Genomic DNA, 15,619 nt, shown 5'->3' on the forward strand with positions numbered 1-15,619 from the left:
TTGTGGGACGCTTGTGGAAGGCTACCCAAAACGTTTGACCCAAGTTAAACAATTTAAAGGCAATGCTACCAAGTACTAATTGAGTTTGGGTCTAGAGTGTCTCCCCCTTTGAAGAGGGGGATGACCGTGGCAGCTTTCCAATCTTTGGGGATCTCAGATGATACGAAAGAGAGGTTGAATAGTCTAGTAATAGGGGTTGCAACAATTTCAGCTCATAATTTTAGAAAGAGTGTGTCCAGATTGTCTAGCCCAGCTGATTTGTAGGGATCCAGATTGCTGAGTTGTTGGCGAGGGTAGGTGTAGCCAGGTGGAAAGAATGGCCAGCTGTGGAAAAATGCTTATTGAAATGATTGATTATCGTAGATTTATCGGTGGTGACAGTGTTTCCTATTCTCAGTGCAGTGGGCAGCTTGAAGGAAGTGGTTTTATTCTTCATGGACTTTACAGTGTCCCAAAACTTTTTGGAATTAGTGCTACAGGAAACAATTTTCTGTTTGAAAAAGCTAGCCTTAGCTTTGGTAACTGGCTGAGTATATTGGTTCCTGACTTCCCTGAAAAGTTGCATATCACGGGGGCTATTCGATGCTAATGCAGAACGCCACAGGATGTTTTTGTGCTGGTCAAGGGCAGTCAAGTCTGGGGTGAACCAAGAGCTATATCTGTTCTTAGTTCTAAATTTTTTGAATGGGGTATGCTTATTTAAGATGGAGAGGAAACCACTTTTGAAGAGCAACCAGGCATCATCTACCCGGGCCAGGTCGATTAGAAAGGCCTGCTCGCTGAAGTGTTTTAGGGAGAGCTTGACAGTGATGAGGGGTGGTCGTTTGACCGCGGACCCAATACGCATGCAGGCAATGAGGCAGTGATCGCTGAGATCCTGGTTGAAGACAGCAGAGATGTATTTAGAGGGCAGGTTGGTCAGGATGATATCTAAGAGGGTGCCCATGGTTACGGATTAATGATTTGTGTGAGATTTAGGACATCTAGCCTAGATTGTAGGACGGCCGGGGTGTTAAGCATGTCCCAGTTTAGGTCACCTAACAGTACAAACTCTGAAGATAGATGGGAGGAGATCAATTCACATATGGTGTCCAGGGCACAGCTGGGGGCCGAGGAGTGTCTATAACAAGCGGCAACGGTGAGAGACTTGTTTCTGGAAAGACGGATTTTTAAAAGTTGGAGCTCAAATTATTTGGGCACAGACCTGGATAGTATGACAGAACTCTGCAAGCTATCTCTGCAGTAGATTGCAACTCCACCCCCTTTGGTAGTTCTATCTTGGCGGAAAATGTTATAGTTAGGGATGGAAATTTCAGGATTTTTGGTGGCCTTCCTAAGCCAGGATTCAGACACGGCTAGGACATTCGGGTTGGCGGACTGTGCTAAAGCAGTGAATAAAACAAACTTAGGGAGGAGGCTTCTAATGTTAATATGCATGAAACCAATGCTTTTACGGTTACAAAAGTCAACAAATGAGAGCGCCTGGGGAATGGGAGGGATGCTGGTGGCTGCAGGGCCTGGGTTAACCTCTACATCACCAGAGGAACAAAAGAGGAGTAGGATAAGAGTACGGCTAAAGATTTGGTCACCTAGTGCGTTCGGAACAGAGAGTAAAAGGAGCTGGTTTCTGGGCGCGGAATAATAGATTCAAGGCATAATGTACAGACAAGGGTATGGTAGGATGTGAGTACAGTGGAGGTAAGCCTAGGCATTGGGTGACGATGAGAGAGGTTTTGTCACTTGATGCACCATTTAAGCCAGGTGCAGTCACCGCATGTGTGGGGGGGTGGAAAATAAGGGCTAGCTAAGGCATATTGAGCAAAGCTGGAGGCTCTACAGTGAAATAAGACAAAAATTACTAACCAAAACAGCAATAGACAAGGCATATTGACATTAAGGAGAGGCATGTGTAGCCGAGTGATCATAGGGTCCAGTGAGTAGCTAGGTGAGCTGGAGGCACTGCGATTCAGACAGCTAGCAGGCCGGGGCTAGCAGCAGGCTAACAGATGGGCCTCAGGGGAACGTTACAACGGGAGAGTCTGTTGAAACTCCATCGGACGGTTATGTAGGCAGACCAGTCGTGATGGATCAGCGGGGCTCCGTGCGGCAGCAAAGGGTCCAGGCCAATTGGCAGAAGAGGTATTGAAGCCCAGGAATTATCTGATGGGATTCTTCGGCTAGCCGGGAGAAGGGCCTAGCTCGAGGCTAGCTCAAGGCTAACTGGTGCTTGCTTCGGGACAGAAACCCCCTCGGACGGTTACGTAGGCAGACCAGTCGTGATGGATCGGCAGGGCTCTATTGGCAGCAAAGGGTCCAGGTCAATTGGCAAAAGAGGTAATTGAAGTCCGGGGATTGCTTGATGGAATCTCATCGGCTAGCCGGGAGATGGGCCTAGTTCGAGGCTAGCTCCAGGCTAACTGGTGGTTGCTTCGGGACAGAGACGTTAGACAGGAGTAGCCACTCGGATAGCAGCTAGCTAGCTGTGATGATCCGGAGTAAAGGTTCAGAGCTTGCGGTAGGAATCCGGGGATGTGGTAGAGGCAAACAGTCCGATATGCTCTGGGTAGATATTGCGCTGTACAGGCTGGCAGGTGTTGCCTGGGCTGAGGCTGTCAGTCCGGGTTAACGGTGATGACCACTAGCAGTGGCTAACTGACTACTAGCTAGTAGCTAGTTAGCTGGCTAGCTTCTGAACGGGGTTCCGGTTCAAAAGTGTAAAAATAGAAGATCCATACCACATTGGGTGAGGTGGGTTGCAGGAGAGTATGTTCAGTCCGTAGATGGAAAATGAGATTTAAAAAATAATACAAATATATACTAAATATATACGAAGAAAAATTATATATACAAGGGATGGGACAAGACAATCAAAACAGACATCCTAACTGCTACGCCATCTTGGTAAAAGGAAAGGGCCAAGTGTCACGTCTGGAGGAAACCTGGCACCATCCCTACGGTGAAGCATGGTGGTGCCAGCATCATGCTGTGGGGATGTTTTTAAGCGGCAGGGACTGGGAGGCTAGTCTGGATTGAGGCAAAGATGAACGGAGCAAAGTACAGAGAGATCCTTAATGGAAACCTGCTCCAGAGCGCTCAGGACCTCAGACTGGGGCGAAAGTTCACCTTCCAACAGGACAATGAATCTAAGCACACAGTCAAGACAACGCAGGGGTGGTTTCAGGACAAGTCTCTGAATATCCTTGAGTGGCCTAGCCAGAGCTGGACTTGAACCCGATCGAACATCTCTGGAGAGACCTGAGAATAGCTGTGCAGCAACGCTGCCCATCCAACCTGACAGAGCTTGAGAGGATCTGCAGAGAAGAATGGAAGAATCTCTCCAAATACAGGTGTGCCAAGTTTGTAGCGTCATACCCAAGAAGATTTGAGGCGGTAATTGCTGCCAAAGGTTCTTCAACAAAGTACTGAGTAAAGAGTCTGAATACTTATGTAAATGTGATATTTCCGGGTAAAAAATAAAAAATAAATGTGCTGTACTGTTTTTGCTTTGTCATTATGGGGTATTGAGGGGGGGAACTATTTAATACATTTTAGAATATGGCTGTAACATAACAAAATATGGAAAAAGTGAAGGGGTCTAAATACTTTCCGAATGCACTGCATGTGATGAGTCTAAAGAGAGTGCAAAGGTGGGTCAATGCGCAGTTAACCAAATAGCGAGCTGGACTAACTATTTAGCAGTTTTATGGCTTGGGGGTAGATGTTCATGGTCCAATATCCTGGATAGTGAGTTGATTCCCTATAGTTAAAGTTCCACAATAAGAACTATGACGCTAATATTTGTGTAAACTCTTCGCGGTTGTGTTCTGTGTGGGTGTCACTGAGTAGACTGATTTATATCCGTTTGCAGCACTTTCAATTAGGGACTTTTATTTTGAAGGCGAACCACCAATTCCACTTTTGTGGCTAATCGTTAGTGTCTAGCTTCACATAGGTGAAGCAAATGAACCAACAACACCGACATGACGCATGGTGGTGATATATGTAAAAAACAAATACTTCATACCGTAAATGGTAAACGTAAATAACGAAACAAAGGGAGGCATCGGAAAACAACTTCGTCTTCCCCATACAGGCTTTTTCCATACGAGTGGTTTTGCTCTTCATCTGTGAATACGGATAGTAGGGGCAACATTTCGCAATCTATTTTGCATACAGTTGAGTGCGCACACTAGACTGGAACCTTTTTCCTTGTTTAACATAATAACATGAATATTACATAATTTATTGAAGCTTTTTATTTGAACTTTATACGGCGTACATTTCTAAGGTGTTTTGTGAAACCTTTATTCGCGCGCGACGTCTGCGCTACATTCGAGTGAAACCAACGGGGAATAACATAAAACACGGAATACAATGACTATGTCCGTCCCGGAGAGGAATTCAGGGTCCGAGGGGAAGGAGGAGGAGAGTGAAGATGAGAGTGAAATCCTCGAAGAAAGCCCATGCGGTCGCTGGCAAAAGCGAAAGGAGCAGGTTGGTTTATCTATTTGGTTACGCCGGTGAATCAACTGCTGCAGGCGTTTCCATTGCTGCCTTGTAGGCTACACATATTAACAGCTAAAGGGGAGACAAGAAAAAAACATCAGTCCGTTTGGAACATGAGACGTCTGCTTGGCCTATCCGTCGTAATGTATCTAATAACCTATTATTGGGGGATGGATGGTGGTGCCTGGATGTCTGTATTGTTGTAGCAGCAGCAGGTGCAACCCCTACAGTAGTCTTTAAACCGCCCCTCAGTTCTATTCTTTAACAGAAAAGGGCGTGGGCGCTTATCAAATTAATTGCATGGAACACACAATTATTGTGGAGTGATGGACTACTTATTGAACCGAACCCTCATATCATTAAGAGCTTATACCGGCAATGGTTTGACAATTATTATCTTTCTCCAAATTATCTGTGTTGATTTATGATTGTTAGACTATTAAGAAATTGCACTTGCTGTATTACACAGTAATAAAATTGTATGAATATGATATTTAGCCACATTGCAGATACAACCTGCCTCACTAATGATAAGGGCACCACAGAGGCAATGCTGACCACAATGGTGTGCCCAATATGGTTAATACAATACAATGTAGTTCATCAGACCTGTCTGGAAGACAGTTAGAAAAACCAACTCCATCATCAACAACTGCATCAGAACAGAATGGCCCTGCCTAGTGAGTAGCAAGTGCTGCTTCTATAGTTCTAGAGAAGATAAGGCTTCAGCATTGAAACTGAAGGTTATCTCTGTGGGACACCCGTGGCTTCCGCCGTGCTTCCCACAACTGCCTGACCTCCCTCCTATCTCTCTCCAACACAGCGTACTTCGCATGACAGACACGGTTGGCCAACAACACTCGCATACACACACCGCCTCCCACCGTCGCTCCCAGTGTTTTTCCGCTCATTGATTACACATCAGTATGTTTGCTGGTTTCTGGGTCACTTTGTCTGTCACACATTACCATAAACCCGCCAGTGACACTCTTACGATGTTCCCATTTCAAAATGGTACTAATGCTTCTAGGAGAGGAGAGGGAGGGCACATCGATAGGATGCAACAATTCATGAATGAGACTTTCATTCATGTGTAGCATCTCACCTTTTACTGGGCGATTCCAGCGTTATGGACATTACATTTGCATGCAAAATCACAACTTTAATGTCTCACAGAATAGAACAAGAAAATATAGATGTGTGTGTCTATAGTACCCCCAAAAACTGAACCTCTAAATATTGGCATGTTGGAGAAATAAAGATATGGATTGTACATGAAATGGACAAGCTTTTTGGGGGGACTGAACATATTAGCAAAAGTCCGTGAGTTTGTAAGTCTGTGCAAAGCTGTCATCAAGGCAAAGGGTGGCTATTTGAAGAATCTCAAATCTCAAATATATTTTGATTTGTTTAACACTTTTTTGGATACTACATGATTCCATATGTGTTATTTCTTAGTTTTGACGTCTTCACTATTATTCTACAATGTAGAACATTTTAAAAATAAAGAAAAACCCTTGAATGTGTTCTAAAACTTTTGACCGGTAGTGTATATAACAAATAACCTTTACCAGTTGAATGTAGACACAAATATGAGATGTATCAACATTTTTCTGAAATATTGTAACAAAATATGTAAATTAGACTATACATGTGCCTTTACTGCCAATCCACTTTTCTGGACACTGAATGAAGTCAGTATATTTTGGGAGGCTTTTCATTTAAAATATACACTCCAGGACTATTTATCAATCACAGTTGTAAATATGTATATATTATTTCATTTTGTATTAATGTTTCATTCACACCTGCACTGTATTTCACTATACACTGCAACTACATCTGTGACCCTGTGCATGTGACTTAATAAACACCATCTATTCACAGATTGTCGATAAAATACGCTTCTCATCTTTCTATCTAAAAAAACAGTACTGCCATGTATGACACATGCGTTTCAGCATATATTTTCCAAGAGAATCTCCGCTAGAACACATGATTTTAGAGATATCAACAATTGCTTCAGGAAAAGTCTGAAGAATACTTCTCAGAACAAAATTCTGTCGATGCACAAGCTTCTGAAGCTAAGACGTGATACATCAAAATCCGTCACGTCCGCAACCTTTATGAATGTTATGCATATCATACCGCTGCACAAGGATACTGACAATGAAAAGAGAGAAACCAATTATAGACCATACCAATTATAGGACGTTTCAAGATGATCCAATGTAAAATCAAATCAAAGTTTATTGGTCACGTACATAGATTTGCAGATGTTTTCGCAGGTGCAGCAAAATGCTTGTGTTTCTAGCTCCAAAAGTGCAGTAATACCGATCAATAAAAACTCAAAACAATACACACATAATCCAGAAAAATAAGGTGCAAAGTGAGGTTTAAGGTGTAACATGTAAGGTGATTGTTTTACAAAACCCTTTCCTAAAAAACATTATGGATGTTACATTGCCTGTCCCAGTCACCCCCCTATCTTTACAAGATAGCAGAACATGCAAACAAAACTCAAGACACTTCAATTTGGTCTGTATTGCTTCATAACATCTCATCGTCATATCTAACACCGTGGGACAGCTGTGAGCCCCTTTCTAAAAGCCATAACATTTGGTTGTCTGATAAACCTTTTTTTGAGACTTGGCCTCCCACTCTGTAATTGTCCAAATGAATGCAATTTCCTAATTAAACTGGTCAAATAAAGCCTGAACTCCAACATACACTGAGTATACCAAACATTAGGATCACCTTCATAATATTTAGTTGTACCCCCCCTCCCCCTTTGCGCTCAGAACAGCCCCAATTTGTTGGGGCATGGACTCTACAAGGTGTCGAAAGTGTTCCACAGGGATGCTGTCCCATGTTGACTCCACAGCTTCCCACAGTTGTGTCAAGTTGGCTGTATGTCCTTTGGGTGGTGGACCGTTCTTGATACACAGGGGAAACTGTTGAGTGTGAAAAACCCAGCAGCGTTGCAGTTCTTGACACAAACCGACACCTACTCCCATACCCATTCAAAGGCACTTAAATCTTTTGTCTTTTACATTCAACCTCTAAATGGCACACATACAGTGTGTAAACCTTAAGAACGTGGTTTCATTTAGAAATGACTAACTTTATCTGTACATACTCAGGTTGACCTTTCCTTGGAATCACGCTATTACCTTTACTGTTGACTGCTTCTCTAATATGTATGAATGATGATTGGCCTATTACATGGTTGTAATACAGAACACTTATCAAGCTACATGATGAGTGCTTTTGTTCTATTGTGTCATCCTTATGAGCTCGAGCTGAATCATAAATTATAGGACAATGAGCTCATTGATACAATAAAAAAACGGGACTGTTTTGAGTAAGTGCTCAGTGCAGTCCACTGAGTCACATTGTTTAGAATTCCTGTTGCAACATTCTGCAGCCCTAGGTGTGTCCAGGCTGGCAGCATACTGAGTGCATTTAGATGTTCAATAAAGAAGTCAATAGGGGAAAGGTTAGTTTGGCTGGACACACATCTTTCTATTCCAGCACATGGTATTATTGTTGTCTTTACTCATGGTGAACCAAATGCTTATAAGAGTTTGTTTCTGTCCTAAGCAGAACAAGCTATAGGCAATGTTAAGTATATTGGTTTTATATCCTTATGAGTTAGTTGGCCGATATTACTCCTCAGACCTTATCAGACAGTGGTTTGATTGCTTTCAGACACAGACTAGCTAAGCAGGGCTCCAGAGGTTGAAATACTAGCCAAAGGAAGACATTTTCTGTCAACAATTACAACCGATATCCATGTGTTGTTTTCCATTGACATCCATGTGAAAGGCAAAACAAGACGTTAAGCCAAAGCCTTTGTCATGTGTCTCAAGCAGGCAGAAACAATTTGGTGTCTGTCAGAAGCCAGATCAATCCTGCTTGTTGGAGTGACTGATTAGGTTAAACCTACCCCGTCCCTTCACCTAGATATGGGAAGAAATCAATGTGGGCATTAGGAAGATAGTAATTCTGTGGCAGGCAGAGACACGCTTTTGATGTAATCTATTTTACATTTACATTTGAGTCATTTAGCAGACGCTCTTATCCAGAGTGAATTACAGTTAGTGCATTCATCTGAAGATAGCTAGGTGGGACAACCACATATCACGGGGGGTTATTTAAGATACTTTTTTGAAGAGATAGGGTTTCAGATGTTTTCTGAAGATGGGCAGGGACTTTGCTTTCCTATCTTCAGCAGGAAGCTGGTTCCACCATGGGGTGCCAGGACAGAGAAGAGCTTGGACTGGGCTGAGCGGGAGCTGCCCTTCCATAGGGGTGGGAGAGCCAAAACAGAGGTGGCAGAGCGGAGTGCTCGGGTTGGGATGTAGGGTTTGAGCATAGCCTGAAGGTAGGGAGGGGCAGTTCCTCTTGTTGCTCTTTAGGCAAGTACTATGGTGTTGTAGTGGATGCGAGCTTCAACTGGAAGCCAGTGTAGTGTGTGGAGGAGCGGGGTGATATGGGAGAACTTGGGAAGGTTGAACACCAGGCGGGCTGCAGCGTTCTGGATAAGTTGTAGGGGTTTGACGGCACAAGCGGGGAGCCCAGCCAACAGCGAGTTGCAGTAGTCCAGACGGGAGAAGACAAGTGCCTGGATTAGGACCCTACCTCACCTGTGTGAGGTAGGGTCGTACTCTAAGAGTGTTGTAGAGCATGAACCTGCAAGAGCGAGTCTCTGCTTTGATGTTTGCAGAGAACAACATGGTGTTGTCCAGGGTCACGTCAATGTTCTTTGAACTCTGGAAGGGGGACACTGTGGAGTTGTCAACCGTGACGGAGAGGTCTTGGAGTGGGCAGGCCTTCCCCGGGGGGAAGAGCAGCTCAGTCTTGTCGAGGTTGTTCTTGAGGTGGTGGGCCGACATCCAAGCTGAGATATCTGCCAGGCACGCAGAGATGCGTGTCACCACCTGGAGAAAGTAGTTAAGTGCCATCCGCATAGCAATGATAGGCAAGACCATGTGAGGATATGATGGAGCGGAATGTCTTGGTGTATAGAGAGAAGAGGAGAGGGCCTAGAACCGAGCCCTGGGGGACACCAGTAGTGAGAGTACGTGGTGCAGACACAGATCCTCTCTACATCTCCTGGTCAGAGCGGCCTGCTAGGTAGGATGCAATCCAAGAGTGTGCAGCGCCTGAGACGCCCAGCCCTGAAAGGGTGGAGAGGAGGATCTTATGGTTCACGGTGTCAACTGCAGCGGATAGATCTAGGAGGATGAGAACAAAGGAGAGAGAGTCAGCTTTGACAGTGTGGAGAGCCTCTGTGACACAGAGAAGAGCAGCCTCGGTTGAGTGACCCGTCTTGAAGCCTGACTGGTTAGGGTCAAGAAGATCGTTATGAGAGAGATAGCGAGAGAGTTGGTCAGAGACAGCACGCTCAAGTGTTTTGGAAAGATAATAAAGAAGGGATACTGGTCTGTAGTTTTTGACGTCAGACGAGTCTAGTGTTGGTTTCTTGAGGAGGGGAGCGACTCGGACCATTTTGAAGTCAGACGGGACGCAGCCAGTGATCGGGGATGAGTTGATGAGGGAAGTGAGGAATGGGAAAGGTCTCTAGAGATGGTCAGGAGAAGGGATGAGGGGATGGAGTCGAGCGGGCAAGTTGTCAGGCGGCCGGTCCTCACTAGTCGCAGGATTTCATATGGATAGAGAGGGGAGAAAGAGGTCAAGGCGTAGGGTAGTTCTGTGTAATGGGTATAGGCAGAGTGAACGAGGAGCAGATTTGTACTAAGTTGGCTCATGTTGGTTTTTCCAGGCCTTGTTTCCTCTTTGTCAATTGTGTGTCATGTTTGTATTAGCAATCGCTGTCAATTTATACATCATTGCAAAACCCTAGCTAGCAGTGACTAGCCTGGTCCCAGGTCTGTTTGTGTTATCTTACTTTGCCAACTCCTTGTCACTCATTGTCATGCCAAACACGACAATTCCATAAGGAGTTGGCAAGAAAGCAGAAACAGACTGGCACCCAGGCTAAGTAGTCGCCAACTCGGCTACTTGATTTCAAAGCTTTCTAGTGCACTGCTTATTTGGGGCAATCTTAGTTTCTGGTTTGGGTGTTTGTGCAGCCCTTACACGAGGACAGCTAGATGGACCTCAGAAAGCATGACAAAAGCAATGTGTTTAGTCATCACAAAATTCCATCCCTTTTTAAGATAAAACACGGATAGGCATTTGAAATAATTTCACTATTCAAATAATCTCATGAATGTTTTGAAAAACAGTTGAAATACATGTATTCTTTGGTAACTTTTGTTTAAACTTAGACAATTACTTGCTGCACAGCCTGCGCGACTCTGGAGAGACGTGTGCGTTGCAGCAGGGCGGGTGATGGGCAGGGGCTGGTGTGCATGAGAGAGAGAGAGAAAGAGAGAGAGAGAGAAGCCACTGATTCGCGCTAGTTAGACAAACATGTAAATACCATATGTTATCTGTCATCCCATCTGACAGTGCCGGTCGTTACTGGATCAAATTGATGTAAAGAAGCTAGCTAAGATATCCAGCTAGCTATGTTAACTAGCCAGCTAGCTAACTCCATTCAGATTAAACAACAGCCTACCTGTCAGTTGCTCATTGTAGCCTACTCCTTCACTTTTAGCTAACTTAATTACGTAATTTGATTGACATTTTCCATTGATTAGAGATCTCCCACTTCACATTGCTACACATGGAGACTCTGACTATAGTGCGCACTACTTTTATTGGCAGAAGATAACAACAATCAACAAGCGTGAAACGTGTGTACATCATAAAAACTACATTCAAAAGTTTGTTGTTTTATGAAATTAAGAATTTCAAATGTCGTGGTATATCCTTGTGTGTAGCAATGCCACATAGATCATTTTATTTAATTGAGACAAAGCCCCCCCCCCCCAAAAAAAATGAATACTCTTGCCCATCCTTGGTTTCTTATCATCCTATTCGGAAGGAGTGTACATTCCATTCCATGCCCTTTGGAGTTCTATTCTTCCCCAAGGGCCCTGGTGGAGCGACTCTACTCTACCCCGACCTGTAAGAGTGGGACCTTTATCTGTTGCCTAGCTGGGGAGATAATCACTAGTCCAGGGAGCAGTGGATAATGAAAGAGGCCCATCGATGAGTGAGCCCTCCGCCCCCTGCAGCCCAACTCCCCTTCACCACTTAACCCCAGGGGGGCAGGGAAGAGATCTTTGCCAAAATAATCCTCCCTAGAGAGACACACATTTTCCATCATACCATGCTCGTATCCACTATTACAGCAATAGTAATAGCGGTGAGGATGGGACTACAGTGATGGAATGACCCAGTAGTTAGACAAGCGGGAAAGTAACTGGAGGGTTGCTGGTTTCAATCCCAGCTCAGACCAGATAATCTTGTGCGAAGTGAGCCGGCAACCAGAGGGTTGCTGGCATCATGCTAGATAGCATCGCCTGTCGTTGTGCCCATGAGCAAGGCACTTAACCCCCTATAATTGCTCCAGGGGCACTGCACTGCGGCTGACCCATTGCTTCCAGCCCCTCGAGGTATGTGGGTGTGTATCTCGGGGGGTGGGGTTGTGAGCATAAAGACACATTTCCGTTCTCTGTAAATTAATGGACAATAAAGTACATCTTATCTCTTCTTGTTTCAATGTAAATTCATGACTGTTGAGGGACTGTGTGAGAATGATGATTGACAGGCACATATATTTGCATAGTTTTGTACAGGCGTCACTGCTCAATGTTGCACTTCCAAGTCTTTGTTGTGAGACGGAAGGGGGGAACAGGGGACAACAACGTGCACCTACGGCTGTCATGGAGATGCCTGTCATGGAGAAAGTTGATGTATCTTAACTAACAAGAATAGTTGAACTTTACAGTTACAGTACTTTACAGTAGGCCTACATGATATTACAGTGATCAAATTGATGTGGTTACTGTAACTGACACGTCCTCAAGCAAACAATGATCCTAATGGCCACCAAAACCCTCAGCTCAGTCCAAGCCACAGGCATAGCTAGCCCTTGTAAGCCCCTGTCATGTCCTGGCTGGCTATAAGTGCTGCCTTGCTTTAAGAGATCTCTCTAATGACCGCCGCTTCCTGATGATCCAATGCAGACTTTCGGGCCTGGGTAACAGCTGCTCCATGTGGAATGACACCCACTGCGATGTCCCCTGCATGGAAAACGGGCAAGTCATGTCATGTCTTACATAAACACTCGCTGTTATGCAAAAGCACTTAACAGAAATGAATCCCCCCCTCATCACATCGTTGGGAGTCCAGGGGTGTTAAGATATAGCAATGGCCATGGATGATATCCAATCAGATTGAATTACATGTACACTTTCATGGAGAGTGTTGGATTATCTGTCATTGTGGAACACATAGACTTCAGACAAAAAAAAAAAGCAAGCATCAAGATGAAAATACCAAAAAAGTATTACGTTAGTCTTCAAGAATTGCTTACGAATCTATCTGGTTAGGCCTGTTGGATAGAATTCCAAAAAACAAGACAGACCCACACGAACATCAGCCATGCGTGGTAGATCATCTGCTGGGTGTCGACAAATGATAACGATTCAATGTAGAATCGTTGGGAAATTACGGCCGATGTTCTGTGGCCAGAGGCTATAGGATGGGCACCCTCTGCGCATGGCCGATGTTCGTGTTGGAATATCTTGCCTTTAAGGGAGGACCTCCTTAATGAAGATATAGAATAAGACTGCAGTTAAACCTGATCCATCATAACAACCCATTGACCCAACATACATTACTAAAGTGTAGCACGCCTGGCTACCGCTACCACAAGACCTGGTCTCAGAATTGGCTTCATATCTGTGCGTCGACAGGAGGTTTTCTCACCTGGAATGATGGCCACTGTTTGTATGAAGTAGTGATATAATGTCCCTCCCCTTTGGGCGCATCGGGAGATTTATGAATGAATGGTTTTATGGCATTGCGGCAGGCAGACAGTGTCCTGTCTTACTGAAAAGCAGAGGAGTTCAGATGGCACGGGAATCTCGCCTTGGGCATAATGTACAGTGTACTCCTCATTTGATACTCCACAGTCCACACCGAAGGCGTACTGTACTTTCTCATCCTCTACAAATGTACAGTGGGGTCTGAAATGATTGACACCCTTGATAAAGATTAGCAAAAATTACTGTATAAAATAAATAATTAAAATACTGAGTTTATTATATGCTCCCAAAAAATTGGGAAATTATATACTGCTCAAAAAAATAAAGGGAACACTAAAATAACACATCCTAGATCTGAATGAATGAAATAATCTTATTAAATACTTTTTTCTTTACATAGTTGAATGTGCTGACAACAAAATCACACAAAAATAATCAATGGAAATCCAATTTATCAACCCATGGAGGTCTGGATTTGGAGTCACACTCAAAATTCAAGTGGAAAACCACACTACAGGCGGATCCAACTTTGATGTAATGTCCTTAAAACAAGTCAAAATGAGGCTCAGTAGTGTGTGTGGCCTCCACGTGCCTGTATGACCTCCCTACAACGCCTGGGCATGCTCCTGATGAGGTGGCGGATGGTCTCCTGAGGGATCTCCTCCCAGACCTGGACTAAAGCATCCGCCAACTCCTGGACAGTCTGTGGTGGAACGTGGCGTTGGTGGATGGAGCGAGACATGATGTCCCAGATGTGCTCAATTGGATTCAGGTGTGGGGAACGGGCGGGCCAGTCCATAGCATCAATGCCTTCCTCTTGCAGGAACTGCTGACACACTCCAGCCACATGAGGTCTAGCATTGTCTTGCATTAGGAGGAACCCAGGGCCAACCGCACCAGCATATGGTCTCACAAGGGGTCTGAGGATCTCATCTCGTTACCTAATGGCAGTCAGGCTACCTCTGGCGAGCACATGGAGGGCTGTGCGGCCGCCCAAAGAAATGCCACCCCACACCATGACTGACCCACCGCCAAACCGGTCATGCTGGAGGATGTTGCAGGCAGCAGAACGTTCTCCACGGCGTCTCCAGACTGTCACGTCTGTCACATGCTCAGTGTGAACCTGCTTTCATCTGAGAAGAGCACACAGCGCCAGTGGCGAATTTGCCAATCTTGGTGTTCTCTGGCAAATGCCAAACGTCCTGCACGGTGTTGGGCTGTAAGCACAACCCCCACCTGTGGACGTCGGGCCCTCATACCACCCTCATGGAGTCTGTTTCTGACCGTTTGAGCAGACACATGCACATTTGTGGCCTGCTGGAGGTCATTTTGCAGGGCTCTGGCAGTGCTCCTCCTGCTCCTCCTTGCACAAAGGCGGAGGTAGCGGTCCTGCTGCTGGGTTGTTGCCCTCCTACGGCCTCCTCCACGTCTCCTGATGTACTGGCCTGTCTCCTGGTAGCGCCTCCATGCTCTGGACACTACGCTGACAGACACAGCAAACCTTCTTGCCACAGCTCGCATTGATGTGCCATCCTGGATGAGCTGCACTACCTGAGCCACTTGTGTGGGTTGTAGACTCCGTCTCATGCTACCACTAGAGTGAAAGCACTGCCAGCATTCAAAAGTGACCAAAACATCAGCCAGGAAGCATAGGAACTGAGAAGTGGTCTGTGGTCCCCACCTGCAGAACCACTCCTTTATTGGGGGTGTCTTGCTAATTGCCTATAATTTCCACCTGTTGTCTATTCCATTTTCACAACAGCATGTGAAATTTATCGTCAATCAGTGTTGCTTCCTAAGTGGACAGTTTGATTTCACAGAAGTGTGATTGACTTCGAGTTACATTGTGTTGTTTAAGTGTTCCCTTTATTTTTTGAGCAGTGTATTATTTTAAACGAATACAATTGCTCAGAGAAAGAGATTTTGTTCAACATGTAATACTTTTTTTCTCTCAAAAAAGTAGGGGTCAAAATGATTGACAGCCCTGTTGAGGCTTGGGCAGAGTGTGTTAAATGGCATTGGCACTTGGATTGGAACCGGTGCTTTGGTCAGATGCCATGAAAATAGAGCTCTTTGGCCACATACACTAGTGGTGGGTTTGGCGTCGAAATGAGATGGCATAAGCAGAAAAGAACCCCATACCTACTGGTCCTGGGGTCTTTGTTAAGGTCGACGGCATCATGAACTTTACCCAGTACCAGGAT

The 15,619-nt window shown here is 44.9% G+C and overlaps 1 protein-coding gene across 1 annotated transcript in view; it reads left to right on the plus strand.

Annotated features, from left to right (window-relative positions):
• The first annotated feature begins 3,920 nt into the window (after nucleotides 1-3,920).
• The window catches only part of LOC106590177 (nuclear receptor-binding protein 2), a 57,655-nt gene continuing 45,956 nt past the window's right edge, over nucleotides 3,921-15,619 (plus strand). The window contains exon 1 of the mRNA XM_014180874.3: nucleotides 3,921-4,494. Within this exon, the coding sequence (XP_014036349.2) occupies nucleotides 4,375-4,494 (120 nt within the window). The 5' untranslated portion in view covers nucleotides 3,921-4,374. The remainder of the gene's footprint in view (nucleotides 4,495-15,619) is intronic.

The sequence above is a fragment of the Salmo salar genome, chromosome 29 (genome assembly GCF_965601325.2).
Source record: "Salmo salar chromosome 29, fSalSal1, whole genome shotgun sequence".
NCBI classification, from domain to species: domain Eukaryota; kingdom Metazoa; phylum Chordata; class Actinopteri; order Salmoniformes; family Salmonidae; genus Salmo; species Salmo salar.